Source organism: Macrobrachium rosenbergii, chromosome 6, assembly GCF_040412425.1.
Source record: "Macrobrachium rosenbergii isolate ZJJX-2024 chromosome 6, ASM4041242v1, whole genome shotgun sequence".
NCBI lineage: Eukaryota > Metazoa > Arthropoda > Malacostraca > Decapoda > Palaemonidae > Macrobrachium > Macrobrachium rosenbergii.
The window spans coordinates 39,699,639-39,718,732 of NC_089746.1; the positions used below are offsets into that span (position 1 = coordinate 39,699,639).

A 19,094-nucleotide genomic window follows, 5' to 3' on the forward strand; every position below is an offset into this window, starting at 1 on the left:
CTGTGACTAAGGAAGAGATAACTGTAATAGCTATGACTAAGAGCTAATCTCCAAGTAAAAACCAATCAATACATTACTGACCCAAATTCTTCTATCTCTCATTACAGTGTAGGTCTATACTGTGCATCGTTTTCTTAACTTCAGTATGTTTAGGTTATCAGTGTAGTTACACCTTACTGTTACTTGGTTCAGCCAAGCTAATAGTGGCTACTGAAACATTAATCAACAATTCCACCACCTTTATTAATACACAAAGCATGGTTTGCATACAATTTTAGCACCTACAAACCATGAGTTGTCAGGCTCAGTATCGGAATTATTCAGCGCTGAATGGCCTCATAGGTCCTAGCACTTGGCCTTTGGTCTTAATTCTAAGCATTCTATTCCATTCAGTATTGAAATTATTGAGCAGAACACATTAGAAATCTCACATACTTAGTTTATGTGCAAGTCTAAAAAAAAAAAAAATAAGCTTATGTCATAAATTAGCATATAATGAATGAAAGCAAATGTTCAAAACAATTATGAAAATACAATAAATACTGTACTTGCCCTTCTCAATCTTTGGATTTTTGTGATGATGCCTGATATAGCAAACAGCTGTTACGTGTCAATGTCCCACATATACAGTGGAATCTGTAACATGCCAACTGCAGAACCAAGCTTTACATTAGAATGTTTTAAATGTAACAATTTAATATTCAGCATAGAAAAAATGAAAAGCGTTCATACTTAAAAACTTTAGCATGGTTTGTACTACATTAGACATGCACATATTTGTGATTACTTCTTGGACAGCATTTTTATGTATTTTGTAAAGTATTTTGATCACAATCAATATTGGTATGCCATATACTAAGAGAAGCAACTCCATCATATGTTTTGAGTACGCAGTAAATGTAATCTTTCATATGTGAGTTATTTTTGCCTCTGGGTACTTTGCATATAATAACTGAATATATTACAAATAAACTTACTCAGCTATGTTGCATATAGTACGGTATTTGTTAATGTTTTGCAAAATAAAAAACTTTCATAAGATTAAACATTCATTACTAAAAGTATCAACATTATTTATGCCCAGTACTGTATTTTTTTTAATGCACCATATGTCATATTTTACAATAAAAAATCTTTAAATTAATGCCTGGAATGCAACTACTGCACTTTACTGAATGTGTATTTCAACATTTTTTTTCTGTATAGTATTTTTAATAATAATTTGGGGAATGAACTATCTAGTCTTGCATTTCCAAGAGCAATGTTCTGAGATCTTTATTGTTTTTAGTCTACTTGTCATAAGATTGTCTATACTTGTGATAACTGACTATACTAATCTTGCTGGAATTATTTGCCCCATCCTAAATGCAAAACTTAATTGCTGCTAGTCTTAATACAGAAAAGTGGCACGAAGCAGAACTCTAGTTAAGCTAAGACTCGATATGCATTTGCCAATTTCATAGTGCTCAATCTCCATCATTCACTTCGCATAGGTAACACTGTACCCCAAACTTTCTTTTTCACTCTTACTTTAAAAAAATATAGTCCTCTGGTGATAGAAAACAGGTACTGTTCCTAAAGCTTCATTTAGTATAACAAAGATGATGATATTTAAGCCAAACACTTCATATCTATAATTTTACCATCATTGGAATATTGCTCTCCTGTCTGTGTGTCAACAGCCTCCTAGGATCTTTATTTATTTAGAAGATTGCTTGGAGAGGCAGTTTCCATTTACATAATAAAGGTAATTTGCCTGTCATATGAAAGCCAAGTATTTCGACTCAGTGGCCTGGTTTAACTTCTTGATAACAAGATGTTAATCCATTAGCCATTTCCTTTAATCAGACCTTAGCTAAAGGAAACTAAATCTTTAATGTAAAGATAAGTGCTTTTAGTTCCTACATTCTAAGAACTTGTGTATGCTACTTGCTTTCCAGAGCATCAGCATCCATGTTCTCACTTTTGTAGATTGGACAAAGTTCAGAAGTATACATCAAGTCTCCTGCACCCTTGTACACCTCAACCCACTTATAGGCTACCTTAATCAAAACCAACTAAACATCCCCAATATCCCCGTTATCCTGTCATGTCATGCTGTCATACCATTCCATACTAGAATTCTTTCACTCATTTCACTTAAATTATGGAATGGTCTTCCTGCAGCATTACTGTTGGCGGTAATCTCAAGTTATAGCAATTCTACAACTGCAGTCTTCTACTGTGCCATGCACCATTTCCTACATGACTCATACAGTATTGCTGTTTATATAAATAAATATATACATATCAAGTAATTATACATTGGATATCTAGGACATCAGTACAGTGACTTACTCAGGTATATATAAGGAAATGCCACAATAATAACCAAGTCTAAAAAATATATATGTATGACTTTGTCAAATAAAGCTAGCAAAATCTTGCTGCCTAAATATATACAGGCAGTCCCCGGTTTACGATGGGTCCGGCTTACGACGTTCCGAGGTTACGACGCTTTTCAAATATATTCATCAGAAATTATTTCCCGGTTTACGACGCATGTTCCGGGGTTACGACGCGTCGTACCTCTGTTTTTTTCCAGTTCACATTATGTGGTTATTTATTTTCAAGTCATTTGTGTCCCTCAGTTTTTTCTTCACAAATAGCCACTTTATCTTGTAAGGCCTTTTTGGATTGTTTACTATAAATATTGGCTGTTTTGAGCATCAATAATAAATAATAATAGCAATGCAATAATAGGTTTGTTTACATCAAAGCAGCAGTGAATATTAAAAAGTTACAAATAAAGAACCTGAGAATAATAAGTATTCAATTCAGATACCCAAATTCAACAGTGGTAAAGTTTAACATTGCATTTATACTTATTTAAGTCCTATGAAAAATCACTATAACCAATAAAAAAAATAAATGCACAGAATTATTACATGACAATAAATGAATTAAATAACTGAATGTTTTCAAAATGAGACAATACTATACCAGAGTAAAACACAGTGTACTATCATACAAAGCTGACTTATAAACTATTGTACTAAAACGTGAAGTCACCCTTGAAAGCTATTCTTAAAGAAGAGTAAAAAAAAAAAAAAAGTCATGCAACACAACACCCCATTAAGAATGAATTTTATTACTATATATAGAAAAGCTTAACAGTTCACCTCTTGCAGAATACAAGATATTAAAAAGTTCACATAAAAATAAATTTTAAGTCTGAAACATTATTAGAATAAAAATACTGTAGAGTAGATACTAATACGGAAGACAATCACTACCATATATAAAATACTACTGCAGAGCTAACTAGAGAACATCATTTAAATACTTCGAATGTAGAAGACCTCTGACGAAATAAAAAAAAAATCAAGATACTTATGAGACATTGTAGAAATACAAACAAAAATAGTACACAACACAAAAACTGCAAGCAAAAAATATGGGCAATTACAAAAAAAATTCCAACTGTATTATATGTGAAGGGATGAATTTGTTAAAAGTGTATAAAATATGCACCATTAAAAGTAATAAATACACATATCTGGGAAAATGATGGAATTTTCTGAAAGCTTTCAATTACATTCCAAAATTGTAAAGACTAAAGCAAACTCTGAAAAACTACCAAGCTTTAACATCTGGTTATTTTGACCGAAAATCCTATCCTACATTTTCATAGTAACCTTTTCTCATGAGTACTATTACAAACATATGCCAGTTTCTCAGTAACTCCCTACAAAACTGTATCCTAAGATCTTCACTACCTTTTTTTATGAATAACCTTCATAAAAGGTATACTAAAGTAAAATTGACCATGAATGTCACTCTAGGTATTAACACCTCAAAAAAAAATAACAAATTTTATTCTGATAAAATCTAACTCTACTGTTTTTGAAAAATATATTTATTTAACAAGTGATATAGAGTTCCCTATTAATAATCTCACATTACACAACTCAACAGGCACTGAAGCACAGATAGTTTTCATCTTTTTAAGATATTTTCATGTAAAAATATGGTATCAACTTTATCTAGTTACACTAAAATGTCATCAATCTTTTATGTTTAAAATTATATCAACATTAATATCTTCAGTTACATCTTTTTCATTGTCTTTCACAACAAATCTAACATCATGCTTAGAATTTCTCTTCACACAAACACCTCCATCAAGGCACACAAACATCACAGCAAATATATGCAATAATGCTTCACGACTTTCTTCAGAATTAAAGCATACAATCACAGGAAGGTCAGTTGAATCTAGAAGTTCACCTTGCGAGGATGCCATTGTTATATGAGCATCTACAAAAAAAAATAACGTAATAAATATTTCCACAGCAATTTCAAGTTGTCAAATATAAGAAATTATCATCTATATACTGTACAAAAATTTCTCATTTTACTCTCCCCTCAGGTTATGATAGGAAGTGAATAACTATCATATGAACCAACAGTCCATAATCTCACCTGACAGTTTGTCATCTACAAACAGAGATTGCTTCTTATTGCTATCACAAATTACTTTATCAAGACCAGTCACTGACAAATCTAGATTTTCACAGGGTTAGCCCAAAGGATTAGTTCTTATATGAAAGGTGAAAATTGGAGCAATGTTAAGCTAAAGAAGCTAGACAGCCAGAAGGGAAGAGACCACAAAGAATTAATGAAAGGTAAACTTTTAATACCATCTACAGTATACTATGCAAGGCACACTTTCGGTGGTACCCCACTACTAGGATGCTAGTATTTGTATGGGCAAGATAAGAGATACAATTCTAACTTTAGGCACTCTACCACTAACAAGAACATAGTTCCGCAATCCTACTTCGTGAAGTACTGATGAAGACTGTCTTGAATAAGTGAGTTTGCATAACCTTATCATTTTTGTGTACTGTAAATGAGGCATTCCTTGAGAGAGTCTCTCTGTAATCATGAAAACAAATTATTCACAGAATGAAAGGCAAATGGTGCTGCTACATCATCCAGCTTATGTGACAAGTCACCCTTGCTGAAAGCTTAGGCAATTTTGCTTGATGTTGTAGATGCCAATTATCATTATAAATGAACATTAACTGTAACTGATAAGCAAAAGCGAAGTGATTGCATGTTCGCTTGCTTTATCTATCATGACATGTGCTGAACAGAGTGGAAGGTAGGACAAAACTTTCTTGGAGAATTCTCACCCAGCAGTAATCAGTACTTTCCTTGTTGTAGATACTCGTCACTAATCAGATTCGACCTTACCAGGTTTTAAGATAAAAGTAAAATAGGGAGTTGTCTGTTGTATGAATACAAATCGTATGAATACATATCAAACTCTGATTAATAAGTTATGAAACAAAATACTACAGAGCTTTCTTCAACATTAAAAATGAATAGAGTAATAAAACATTTACAAAGACATACCTTCTGTCGCTAGTTTCCATTTATTTGGTGCATCTTTATTGAAAGTCATGCCAGAGGGCAGTGCCAACTGCAGTCTCATAAGTACTTTAACATTAGATCCAGGAGTTACCTCCACCAGAGTTTCACCAACAGAAGTATCTGGACTCAGTAAATCTTGGCTAGAGCAGTCACTCTCGTCAACCAATTTCACATTCAACTGCAAAGACATTTATCTCATCTGAGCTGAATACTTCAGCAACAATAAATCAAATTCTAAATGTTTTATAAAAACCTTCAAACAATGGTAGTTCTTGATATTATCAATGACATGTACTGATAACAGAAATTTCCCATTACCTTTCAATAAGATTATCTGTTTAGACTCCTGCACAGAAAATGGTGTAACTTGGGAGAGCTATGATGTAACATGCTGAGATTCATGGCTAGTGAACATTGGACATTGGGAAAATTTTGATTAGAGTAGCCCCCAGTTTATCAGATTTCTTAGCTTTGCTACTGTGGTGGTTTTTGTTTGGCTAACTTTTTAGACACAATACATTTTTCAGAAAAAACATCTTAAACTGAATGAATATTATGTACCTACAGTATGGGATTACAGCACTGTTAGCTGTGGGATATCTTGATAATTCATTTGTAGGATTTACTAGAGTCTCAGTTACTATAAGATTTTACATTTATATGAAACTCCAACAACTGATGTGCTGAGGAGTTACTACTGATGTGCTGAGGAGTTACTACATATGACCTATACTAAAACCAGAATAAAATGAGCTCTCCGATGGGGCTGTTTGGGTCCTCTCCACGTGTGTTTAATCTCCACATGTTTGCCAAATCTATAACAACAACAGAGATAAAACCATTTCTCCCATTACAGATATCAAATATCATCTTTGTTGTTAAGCAGAATTCTAAGTCAATCACATAGGTTCACAATTGATAGAGTTTTTTTATGCAATAACAAGAAACGGAATCAGATTTTCTATCAACATGGCATCTCATTTTGGTGAGGTTGCCAATATTTCAAACAGCTCCAAGTACTTTAAAATCCACATATAAGCAGCTTATGACTGTCACCAGGTGGCACTTTCAGTGGTCATGGTATGTTTGGAGGCATTTCCCCCTTTCTACAAATATCTTGATTTCTTAATATCATAGGTAAAGAATAAACTGGTAAGCAAGGAAATATGAAATAAAGCATAACACAGAGTAAGTTGGATGAGTAAGAAAATAAACAATCGTGTACAAACAGATCTCTCTCTCTCTCTCTCTCTCTCTCTCTCTCTCTCTCTCTCTCTCTCTCTCTCTCTCTCTCTCTCTCTCTCTCTCTCTCTCTCTCTCTCTCTCTTGTTGGAAGAACAAAAACATCATATGCCACATCACCATTTTACAAAGTAATCAGGATATCTCTCATGTCCTCATTAACATTAATTATCAACGTTTTGAGAGAGAGTTGTTGTTGTTGCTGTTAGATTAAGGTGGCCTTGTGCCAGCACAGGATCTTAGAGAGAGCGTCAGTTCACTGTACAAACAGCTTACCCCTGCAGTTACTTAGATGTAAATACTGTAAGATGTTTCTTGTCTAGACGAAAATGTTAAATATTTATAAATGGGCTATACATAGAACGGTAAATCTTTGTAAAAAAAATAAGAAAAATATGTTATCGTTCATAGGATGTGCAGGAGAAATGGACTGAAGACAAATCCTAAGCAGGGCAGAACAGGAAGGAAATTAAAATACCTGGAAATGAAAAATAACCCCTATAATCTTATAATTATAGCCTCAGGGTTTGTCTCAAAGACATTCAAAGGTCTGTCACCCACATGTAAAGTTGTTGTTTTGTAAAATTGGCAACAGGGCAGATCTTTAATGCTGCACCAGAGAGGTCTCTTTGTGGTGGAGCAGTTATAACAACTGAGATCTGTTGTGTTCAGAGGGTCAAAAACTGACAAACCTAAAACACTGAAATAATCTGGGTATGTGACAAAAAGGGACAAGGATCAATCATTTAGACAGGCGTAGAAAAGGGATTTTGACAACGGAAAAATCTATTTCTGGGGGAAGACCTGTGTCACCCAGTGAAATGGTTCCAATAGCACACATTTCTAGGTATAAATATTGTTAAATATACCAGAGAAAAAAGCTATCCATAATGCCAGGGTTACTACCCCTGGTTCAATCACCACAAAGGTGTCGGTATGCACTAAGGGGTGAGTGGCAGGCAAACCACCAGTGTGGGGGCCCATATGATCACAGAGAAAGGGTATGGAGGGTTTGACCTGATGGGAACTCAGGAAGCAGACAAGATAGAGGGGATTGGAATAAATTCATTAAACAAATAACCACACTGATGCAATGATGCTGTATTAATAACACAAGACAACAGCCATGGTAAATGCAAACAGAAAAAATATGTCTAATGAAAATAATAATAATTCACCTCTGTCACTTGATTATTCTCCAAGGTAAGAACTTTGATGGAATGATTATTTGTATCTGCAATATATAGGCAACCATCTTCCCTGCTGATGCAGATACCACCAGGTTCATTGAACTGGAATGAAAATAAAGGCAAACATGAAAATTAACAGTTTAGTAAATTTCTTGTCAGATTTCCTTTATGGCACCAAAGCAACACAATGCTAAACCTAATCACACTTCCTTGCAAAGATCAAAATTCCTTGTACTAAAATCTAATGGGTCCAGTTAACTTTCTTCTCAAAATTAATCCAAAATGTGGTGATCTTCTCCAGTGAGTGATGGTTGAGTTCCAACAGTTGTTTTCAGTACAAGAAATGAAAAAATGCTTGTGTTATTTCTAGAAATCAACTATGTTCATTGGATAAAACTACAAAAGAGGTTTTTCTATTATACTACAGCAGAGAAGTCTGATAGACCATACCAATAAATATGTAAGGTAACTGTCTGTAGGCTTCCACATTCAATAAATGAAATTTCAAACTATACTTCTATATTCCCTAAATACACACTTCCCATATTACTTTTGCTAAAATGCATAGGAATGGTGATGGTGCTAACCAAATACAGGCAGTCCCTGCCTTACGACAGGTCTGGCTTACGGCGTTCCGAGGTTATGATGCTTTTCAAATATATTCATCAAAAATTATTTCCCGGTTTACAACGCATGTTCCGGGGTTACAATAATCAAAATTTGGGGTTTTTTTATGAAAAACTAAAAAAAAATACAGTTTACATCATTTTCAATACACCCAAAACATTAAAAGTAAAGTTTTCTTAGGATTTTTTACGATTTTCGACAATTTTTTGGCTTATGACGATTTTCAGCTTATGACGTGGGGTAGGAACAGAAACCCCGTTGTAAACCGGGGATTGCCTGTAATGTCACCAGCTATAGAAAGAGGTCCATTTTCCCTCTCTTGAGAGTATCCTGTACTACTGGGTAACTATTTAAAGTACCACATATATTATTAGCTGCCTCAAGAAGTGAAAGTGGCACAAAGGAAGACACCAATCAAGCAGCACTGGGATAAAAAGCACTCCTAGCAAATAAAAGTTTTACATATATGAACAAAAATAATTTAGTGTCATCTAGTTAAACTACCCCATAACAAAAATATGAATTACAAGGTACTGTACAAACTTCCCATTTTATTTATGATGAGTTATTACTTAGATGAGAGGCAACATACAGCTCTTCTGTATTCTTTTTTAACTAAGATAAATAAAGTTAATAACAAGAACCATTTACTTTAATATTCTATAAGCATCCGCAAACTCTGGGTACAGGTCCTTCATATTACTGCACATGAGCAATAAAATTCTTTATTTTTCTGAGGGAATATATCTGTATTTTTGGGGGAAACTGACAGCTACAAAATGCATACTGAGTAATTGGTGGAGCAAGAAACCATCAGAAGGTGTTGATATAGCAAGCTAGACCAACCTCTTCACCTAACTCTACTGAATCATGCTGAATGTCTCTGAGATAACTTACAAAGATAAGAAAAAGTTACCTGCTACTTCCAAGAAGACTTGTTTGATTTTATGAAATTTAGGCTGTCAAGCCAAGCACCTGGACTATATCACACATCCAGCAATTAAAACATGAAAAGAAGGGGCTGAAGTGGTTGGTAATGAGGTAAAGAACTCCAGAAATTAAAGGAAATGAAGTACAAGGTTCTACAGGTGGAACTGGGGAAAAACCCTACAGTTGCTCCAAGGACTAATAGACAGAGGTTGGACAACAAGCCTATGAAACGAAAGCAGGATTGGAAGTTAAGGAAATGGTTAAAATGTGTGTAGAGTTAGGGAGCAACGGGATGCTGCAAACATCCTGTAGCAATGCCTATAGTACACAGTGCACCACATAAGATGCACTGACAGAACTACCCCATTAACAGGTTCCAAAGAGAGTGAATTGTGCATTCTTGGGGAAGGGTTTCTTGAGATTCTATCACCCTCATGATGAAAACTAGTTAATGTCTCGCAAAAAATTAACTATTTCCAAGCAAAGCCATACATTTCTTTATAATTACTGTAGCTGTCATTTTCGGTGCATTTTCAAGAAGAGTACATCATTCAGGAAGTTTGAAGATCCTAAGAAGCTCCTAATACTTATTTAATTATCCTCTTGCAATTCTCCATTTCTTTGAAACTTTTTTTTTTTTTTTTTACAGGATTTTGAGTGGTAAAATTCATTCAAACCTACCTACTTTTGCTCAATATTTGCATTTTTTTTTTGAAGGTTCAGCTAATTCCTTCTTTTCTCCTCACCCTTCTTTATATTTTTCTTTAGCCTCTGTTTAAACAAGAGTACCTGATTACAAGCATGCAAACCTTTACTTAAAAAAATAATGTCTGTTCACATTCGATAGTGTAAATGCTACCTTACCTGAGCACTTTCACCAATACCATGAGAATTTCCAGGCTTGCCATTCCCAGCTATAGTTGTCACTCTATAGGACTTTCTCTCAGGTTGCACAATTTTTATCTGTAAGGAAAATACAGAATATTAATATGCATGTTATCTTCATTTCATCAAAACTGTTTGAACTCTTTTTTTTATCCGTTGCACTCCACAAAGTTCCAAAAAAATCAATACAAACAAAAAGAGTAACATTTTACAGCACTGTATGATTTTATAAAAAGATAAAAGGTCTTTTTACATACACGTATGAATATGCATAAAGGTTAGACTTTTTATTTGATAATTAACAACAAATTTAATCAGCTGTTTGAAACTAATAAAGCATGTGTCTCCCTTCCTGGCTTATTATTTACTTGCATATGAAACAGTGAGAATTTAAATCTCATTTGACTTTGGACGGTAGGCTAATAAAACTTTGGCTAGAGCTAGGCCCCCTTCTGGGTCACCCTTAGTAGATTCTACTTTGGTTAAACAGTATTGGAATTCCCATTACAAGAAAGAAATCTAGCCTTATTAAGCTTAAGTAGTTCTTCAACACAGAAGTAAACTTCCCTCTCTACACTGTTTGCTCTTTTCATACATATTGGGAATAAAGAACCTTACTTTTTCATATGTTATACCTATGATATCATTTGCTACATTTGATACAAAGTGTAAACAAAAATCATCCACAGCATTAACAGGCCCATTTTCTCAAATTGAACTTTCCCATTTTCTTTTCTGTAATCATCACGAGCATCACCTTGGATTCCCTTTCACAGCAGTTTTTCCCCATTCCACTATTCCATCTGTTAAACATTTCCAACACTATTTAATACCAAGTCCTCTACATACAGAAGCTACCAGTAACCTCCATTTACAACTTCTCAGTAGTTTCCTCCATTACTGTACTATGAAAAGGAATTGGTGTTAGTCTTTCATGGATTTGCATGTGCTTAACAAGATTCTGGCGAGTTCTGTTTTTAAAACACCAATCTGGTTGCTTGTTTCTGTACTCCGTAAATGTCTTCCCCAGTTTATTAATCATTATGGTAACACTAGCACAATACTGTTTCTGGTACCAACTGCCTTAATAATGCCCATCTAATGACTAGTCTTCATACTTCTGTTATGTGCCTCCACAAGAGCTACAAGATTCTGGCGAGTTCTGTTTTTAAAACACCAATCTGGTTGCTTGTTTCTGTACTCCGTAAATGTCTTCCCCAGTTTATTAATCATTATGGTAACACTAGCACAATACTGTTTCTGGTACCAACTGCCTTAATAATGCCCATCTAATGACTAGTCTTCATACTTCTGTTATGTGCCTCCACAAGAGCTACAAGATATACTGCAACACTTCCTCTTTGTGCAAGAATGATTGTCCTAAAGTTATCTCATCATAAAGTTTGTCATACTGATAATCAATGTCCATTTAAGGTATCCTATATATAGGACTATTTTCAATCCAAAGATCATGCTCTTTTTTAATGGTAATTTCTTTTTACATATATGAGCCTTATTACACAGGCTCATTCATGTAGCTGAATTGATATGCATTTGCAAGTATTCATATTTTTAGTAATTATATATCTACTAATAAGCTAAAAGACAATTGTATCTTGTGGACACTTTGCTACTGCTGAAAAGTGTTTCCCCAAATTACACACAGAAATGACATTTACACATAAAACAATCTCATCCATAAAAGCTCATGTACTTTAATTCTTTTTTTTTACAGCTGTTAAGCTTTACGTTTAGCATAATGAGGTTTCCAATTTAGGTAAAAGACATAAAAAAACCAGTCTACTCCAATTAGCATAAAATTTTATATAAGGTGACACTAGCAAGCACTCTGACTTCATGTAAAGGTTCACAATCCCTTATCCGAAACCCTCAGTGCAAGCTGCGTTTTGGTTTTTGGATTTTTTCAGATTTCAGAACAGAAGGTTGCTCCTAAATAAACAAGCACATTTCATTTCCAACAACAACAATCTGTAAAACTAAAAAATACACAGCATCAAAAAGAACCGTAATTTGCATATATAATCATGTATCGTCTGATTGCAGGTATCACGAGATCCTTAGAATTTTGTACCAAAACTTGATTTCATTATACATATATATCATGTACATGCAGTGAGAGATGCATTCTGGTTAAAGTACGAGTGGATATTCTTAATGTGCAGGTCTCTCTTTTTTTTAGTAGATTATACTATGCTAGGCTTCCTATGAATGTCTCATTTTTGATAGATTCAATCAATAAGGCTTATGCAAGATGGCTTTTAACTAATTAATAGGCCCAGGAGCAAAAGTTCAGTAGGTTAAGTGCAAATCATCACAGATTCAACCAGGCTTACCAAATTTGTGGCTTGTGCAAGAATTCATTACCATTTCTTACAATTGACAACCACTTGCTACTGTATGCAAAACACTGGAATAAACAACAAGAAGTGCTGACATGAACAACAAAATCAACAAACAGCTGTTTGCCGATGTTGATTACCATAACTAACAAATGTTTACTAAGAGTTGTGTTACAGTTGTCTAGTTAAAAACTTGCTCATTTTTAATGTAATTCTATAAATAAAAATCAAATACATTTTTAATCATCCGTCACGCAATGGAGAAGGTTTTAAGAAAGTATGCCACTAACATGAAGCAGCAGGTATTAAATCTGTGGCTAAAGAAATGAATAATGAGAAGACTCTGAAACGATTTGGAGGCAAAAGCAAAGCCTAAAACTGACAGAATCACACATGTACTTCATTTAATTTACTGCGTTTATGAATAAAGTAGTTGCAATTTTTAAACCCAGATTCGATCATTTACAAAAGAATTGTCTCTCTGAATTAAGTTTCTCAGCAACGAAAGACAGTGATGATGTCGGTAAAATGCAATCAACTGATATTTTTAAGAATGTAAACAAAACCAGAATGCAAATGGCACATGATCGCCTTGTTCATATTTTGTGATACGATATGACAATAATACATGCAATATGATTAGATCGAGTAAAACAAGTTTTATTAAAATTATCATTATTCCCAATACAACCACTCTCTGCATTTCATCAACTGCTATACAACAACCGAATTGAGAAACAGTCGATTGCAACATCATTTACCGTAACTATCAAGTAGACAAGTTAACTTGCTGATTTTCAATGCTGGCTTCCATAAGTAAAAATTATATATTTTTATTCATCCTTCATAAATTAAAGCTGCAGGTTATAGCCGAGGTTGAATAAAACGAATAATGGGCAGGCTGTAAAATGTTGTGGAATAGGCAAAAGTGATGTCTAAAACTGGCGAAATAACACTTACTGCTTTTACAATAAAGTAATGCACAAGTTTTAAACCCAACTTTGTTAATTTACAAGAAAAAGTATCTTCGAATTATGTTTCTTCTAGCAACTAATGGCAATGAAGCAGTCAGTAGTACCAAAACCACCAGTGGTCCTGGAAGTTTTCAATAAGCCAACATTTTAAGAATGTAAACAATATCAAAGGCAAATGGTGTACGATGGCAATGTTTATATTCTGTAATACAGTAACATGATATATGCAAAATACTGTAATTGGACACACCAAGCAAAATAACCTTTCTTTAAACCATCAATATCTTTGCAAAGATTACTTTTCTCCAGAAAATATTTTCGTTTTTAGAGCTTTTCAGTTTTCAGAATTATGGATAAGAGATCGTAAACCTGTACTGTAGTTGAACTGAACTTGCCTTATGTGTGATGTATGAAGTGATACTACACACAAAATTTCCCTTGTTTTGAATGTTAAGCTTCTTTTCTTTGGAGTTTGAAAATATTTCAAGTCGTCCTATTAGACTGGTCAAATTTGGTAATACTTTCCAAAAATTGCTACAAGTTTGGCAATAATAACACTACAAAAATTTATATATTGTCTCCTCCCTAAGCAAGAAACAGCAGCAGATAGCTACACAAGTCTTCCATTATGCACAAAAAACTGAAATACTTACTACACATAAATGGTTACCTGATAAACTCTAAATACTATCTACACATTGTAATGACATTCATATATTTACCTTATGATTATATGAGTCAGCAATATAAACATTTTCATCTAGGGCTGCAACACCTAAGGGATGCTGAAGCTTGGCATCTACACCACAGCCATCAATATCTCCATATGCAAATAAATCCTGTGGTGAATACAAAGTCAATACAATTACCCACAGCTAAAACACAAATCATGATATCTAAACAAATAAACAGATTCTTTTACAAATAACAACAATGAATTTAATTTATAACATTTTCTTAACAGTCTCTTAAAACATCCATAACATATCTCTTATAAAACAATGGCTGACAGAATTTTTTGCATACATTCATTTTACAACTCCAATGCTAAAAAAAATGTCAGAATTTGAATGCTTTACCATGGGATCTCTTGCTGCCCCTACAACACCTTTCACAGCTCCATCTATTAAACTAAACCTTCTTATAGATGAGCTTTCAGAATCAGCAATGTACACAATCGACTGCCCAGAGAAAGTCCCTAATGTAACACCAGAAGGCTGAGCAAAGCCAGCACGGAATGGATAAGTTGTATTTCTGTTTTCCTCTGCACCACTGCCAGCTAATCTAACTGCCGCCATGCTTGGATAAGAGCTGTGAAAAAAAAGTTACAAAGCATTTTGAATTTTGCATAGGACAAGCAATGCCACTGAAACAACCTACTCCACTTTCAAAATCTTCCTTTCTGAACGAATGACTGACATTATTATCTGAGAAAGCAGTTCTGTGGAGTCAAGTAAACTTAGTTGATTCACAACAAAGTAAAGCTATAAAAAAACCTAAAACAATCAACATGATTACAATAATCCCCAAGTTTTCTATTCTGGGAAGCTGGGTTTTTTAAGAAAAAGTCTGATTTAAACAATATCTGCACTACTAATCAAAGCAAAAAGGTAAACTAACACCATGTGGCCCCATGAATTAGTACAATAATTTAGAGAATCATAATATAAAAAACAAATTATGCTTAATACATTTAAAAGAAAGGTGAAGAAAGAAGCGGCATCAACTTCTGTAAACAATAATTGATACTATACTTTGCGGGTCACCTTACCAACAATAGTTCTCTTAATATCACTTATAAATGAGCAGACATCTTGTAAAACACAGGTTAACCTTAAGTAAAACAAAACACAGGTTATCCTTAAGGAAAACTGTAAATGACAACACAAAACTTAACGATCAGCAACACTGACATCATACAAATAGTGGAAATCTAATCATGTAGACCAAAGTGGAAAGCTAATAACGTAGATCAAATACTAATACATATAAGGGGCTAAAGGCACTGTACCTTCATGGTATTAAAGTATGTTTGATAACAGGAGTGGCTGTTGGAAAAGACCACAAAGTGATAAAGGAGAACAGGTAGATACAATTACAGAAGCAGATTGGCAAGTTGTAAAGTGGCTCTGCCACATCAAATCGTACAACATAATACTGCATGAATGCTACCACTGTACATGTACAAACTATGGAAACCACCTCATAGCTTACATAAAAATCAGCCCAAGTGTTATTTACTCGAAGTTATAAAATGTTCAAGGATGCCATTTTTTATGCTAGAACATTCTTTGTTTGTAGAGATGCACTATACAGTACATGAATTGGGTCTTTCTATATTTATGCGTTAGCTTCTTTTATTTGTCTTTCCAAACACTTTTCATGTATAATATATACTGTATACAGTAATTACATATTAAGTACTGTAACATCTGCATAACTGACTTATAAATACAGTATTTATTTATATTTTAAGAAGTTTGCCTGTACAGTAAAAGATAATGTTCTTTATATCCATGCATCATAATGTATTAAAATTTTGTATATCTATTTTTAATATTTCTTCAAAATTTGTTTATAAATGCAGACTCACACTCTTGTCCTGTTAGCACATTTCATTTGCATTAGTTGAAAATGTCCTATATGGATAATTCTTACCTGCCCTTAAACCATGTCCCTTCTGTTAGAAATACACCCCATATTTGATGCGTTCCCGCCATCGCTATTATCAACAAGTTGTCTTCAGAATCTCCAGTCTGATCCAAACTTCTTGCCATACATAAATCCCATGGGGATGATATAGCCTGAGAGTAAAAATTTCACATCAATCACTTTCAAACTTGTAATGTACTTATGAAGCTTATGTTACCTCTAAAATTTTATAAACCTATATCTGAAATCATCATTAATTCCTTTCATTTTCTAAACAGTTTTTGTTGTTATCCATAAGTGATTTTAATACTAAACCAACTCAAGATTCATAACTTTACTGAACAAAATTTTCAAACACTTGGCCTGCAGCAGAGTAAACATACACAATACTCAAGGGCTAAGGCTTATTCCACTCTTCCTATAGTTAGTTAGTTATAAATGATTTGTTTAACCAGACCTCTGAACTCTTTTAGGGTTCTTCTCGGGCTGGGACACTCTTCCTATAACAACAAAACTAATCTCTTCTATAATGGATCCTCTTAACCCCCCTGCAAGTGTATCTCCTGGATCTCGTAAGAAGCACAGGAAATGTCCAGGTGTTGGTGGCTTTCCTTGTTCTCGTTTCCTAACTTCAGTGAATACAGATCCTCATCCGCGCAGTAGGTGCAGACAGAACGTATGTAAGGCAACTAATCCATGTTCTGTGTCATGATCCTTAAATTTCACATTTATTAGGCTACTTTTTACATCTACATTTATTAGGCTACTTTTTACATCCACAGAAATATGAAATCTCAGTTTAAATCTAATCTTAATCATAATCCAAGCTAATTTGTACGATGCAAGCAAGCCTCAACAATGTTTCAGTAAACAAAGATCAGATGTCCAGAAAAACCTGCTATGCTAAAAAAAAAAGTTTAAGTATACCTTAGTTTTACTAGACCACTGAGCTGATTAACAGCTCTCCTAGGGCTGGCCCGAAGGATTAGACTTATCTTACGTGGCTAAGAACCAATTGGTTACTTAGCAACGGGACCTACAGCTTATTGTGGAATCCGAACCACATTATAGCGAGAAATGAATTTCTATCACCAGAAATAAATTCCTCTAACTCTTCATCAGCCGGCCGCAGGAATTGAACTCCGGCCCATCGAGTGACAGTCTGAAGCTCAAGCGACTCAGCCAACAAAGGGCTCCTGCTATGCTAAGCCCTCTCAGGTTTAATGGTTCTAGGTTCTAATCAATACTCTGTCTAGTATTTCTAGCCAGATAATTGCAAGGAAATACAACTTATAGTGTGTCTTGTGCAGTGCACTGTTGATGGTGCTCTTAAGGTTAAGTTTGCAATACTGTACCCCTTTGGCCCTAAGCTGCAATGTCTCCTGCATTCTGCTTTCCCTGTGTACCTTCCACAAAAAGTGCACAATTCTGACTTCACATTGCACCAATTTTTACCTCCAATTGAAGAGTAATTCTTCAGGTAGACTTCAAAAGTCTAGAGATGCTACTCAAAGATCTTACTAAATCACCTTACAATAGTAATTCAAGCTCGATTTGATAATCTAAAATTAAGTGCTCCATTACTACTGTTACCATTATATAGTCATTTAACCAGAATACTAAAATACATGTTTACTCTAAGAGAAATGTTCTGAGGGATTCATACTGGAATGCATGGTTGAAACTGATGCAACAACAAAGAAGTTGAAAACATAAGCAGGGAGAAACCACAAAAAGCAAAAAGTTCACCAGACAGCAATGCAACTGATAACTGCATCTGTACAAGAATGTATACTAAAGTAAGATAAAACTTCCATTAATTATAAATTAAAATGGTATGCCTAACAAGTTTTTCTACCACTTGTCCATTACTGATATACAGTACTGTAATCATTCAATTATTACCTACCAGTCAAAACTTGAGAAAACTAGTTTCAAGACTGAAATTTACCATAAAATTTGACAAAACAAAATTCACACTGCATCCTAATAATTTTGGTACTGTCATTATATTTTATCACTACCTTACCTGCTTACTTGCAATTTGGCCACCTTCAAAATCAGACCCTTGTTGGCCTGTACCCACAAATGTTGTCACTACTTCTAAAGCAATATCAATCTGTAGGAGAAAATTGAAGGAAAAATGTCACACACCTGTCCACTTTACATGGCTGTTCATTTCTATTTTGTGTAACCAAATGTTTATTACCTTGTCACTAGTGAACTACAAAGAAAAAAATTCCACGAGTTTACTATTATTACCTTGCGAATGGCATGATTATCAGTGTCTGCAACGAAGATAGTGTTTGGATGGTGGTATACTAATCCCTGAGGATTTCTGAAAGATGCTTCAGAAAAGGATCCATTGCTGAATCCTTGGAGTCCAGAACCTATCACTGTCTGTCAAGGCAAAAAACAAGAGTAGTTACAGAGACTAACCCCATTCAAAACTATACCTGACAAAAATCCTTTTAAAACACTGAAGGATAACACCTTACAATCCACAATTCAAAATTCAATACAGTGCCAAATGATATTACTAAACTACACATGGGATCAAAGCTAGGATACTTAATAATATTAGTAGCTACAAAATTTTTATTTTCTTTCAATCTAATATTTTAAGCTATAAGGTTAATTCTTTCCTCATCTTCTGATGACATATACTGGGATCTATCTATTTCATGTACTATTCCCCGCAGGAAAGGAATCACCTACAATGGGCCTTGAGAGGTGTACTGTAAACAAAATAACAGGTCTTTGCAGCATCCATTTGCCCACCAACTGCATAATTTTCTGCCTTTTTTTTTTTT

At 34.2% G+C, this 19,094-nt stretch overlaps 1 protein-coding gene across 2 annotated transcripts in view; it reads right to left on the minus strand.

Moving 5' to 3' along the window:
* Positions 1-224: 224 nt before the first annotated feature.
* LOC136839460 (NHL repeat-containing protein 2) overlaps positions 225-19,094 on the minus strand; it is a 37,048-nt gene continuing 18,178 nt past the window's right edge. For both annotated transcript variants that reach the window (XM_067105520.1, XM_067105519.1), the window contains exons 6-14: positions 18,544-18,681; positions 18,311-18,400; positions 16,288-16,433; positions 14,709-14,940; positions 14,352-14,468; positions 10,275-10,373; positions 7,842-7,955; positions 5,404-5,599; positions 225-4,299 (exon numbers count right to left, since the gene is read on the minus strand). In XM_067105520.1, coding sequence (XP_066961621.1) covers positions 4,046-4,299; positions 5,404-5,599; positions 7,842-7,955; positions 10,275-10,373; positions 14,352-14,468; positions 14,709-14,940; positions 16,288-16,433; positions 18,311-18,400; positions 18,544-18,681 — 1,386 coding nt within the window. In that variant the 3' untranslated portion in view covers positions 225-4,045. The remainder of the gene's footprint in view (positions 4,300-5,403; positions 5,600-7,841; positions 7,956-10,274; positions 10,374-14,351; positions 14,469-14,708; positions 14,941-16,287; positions 16,434-18,310; positions 18,401-18,543; positions 18,682-19,094) is intronic.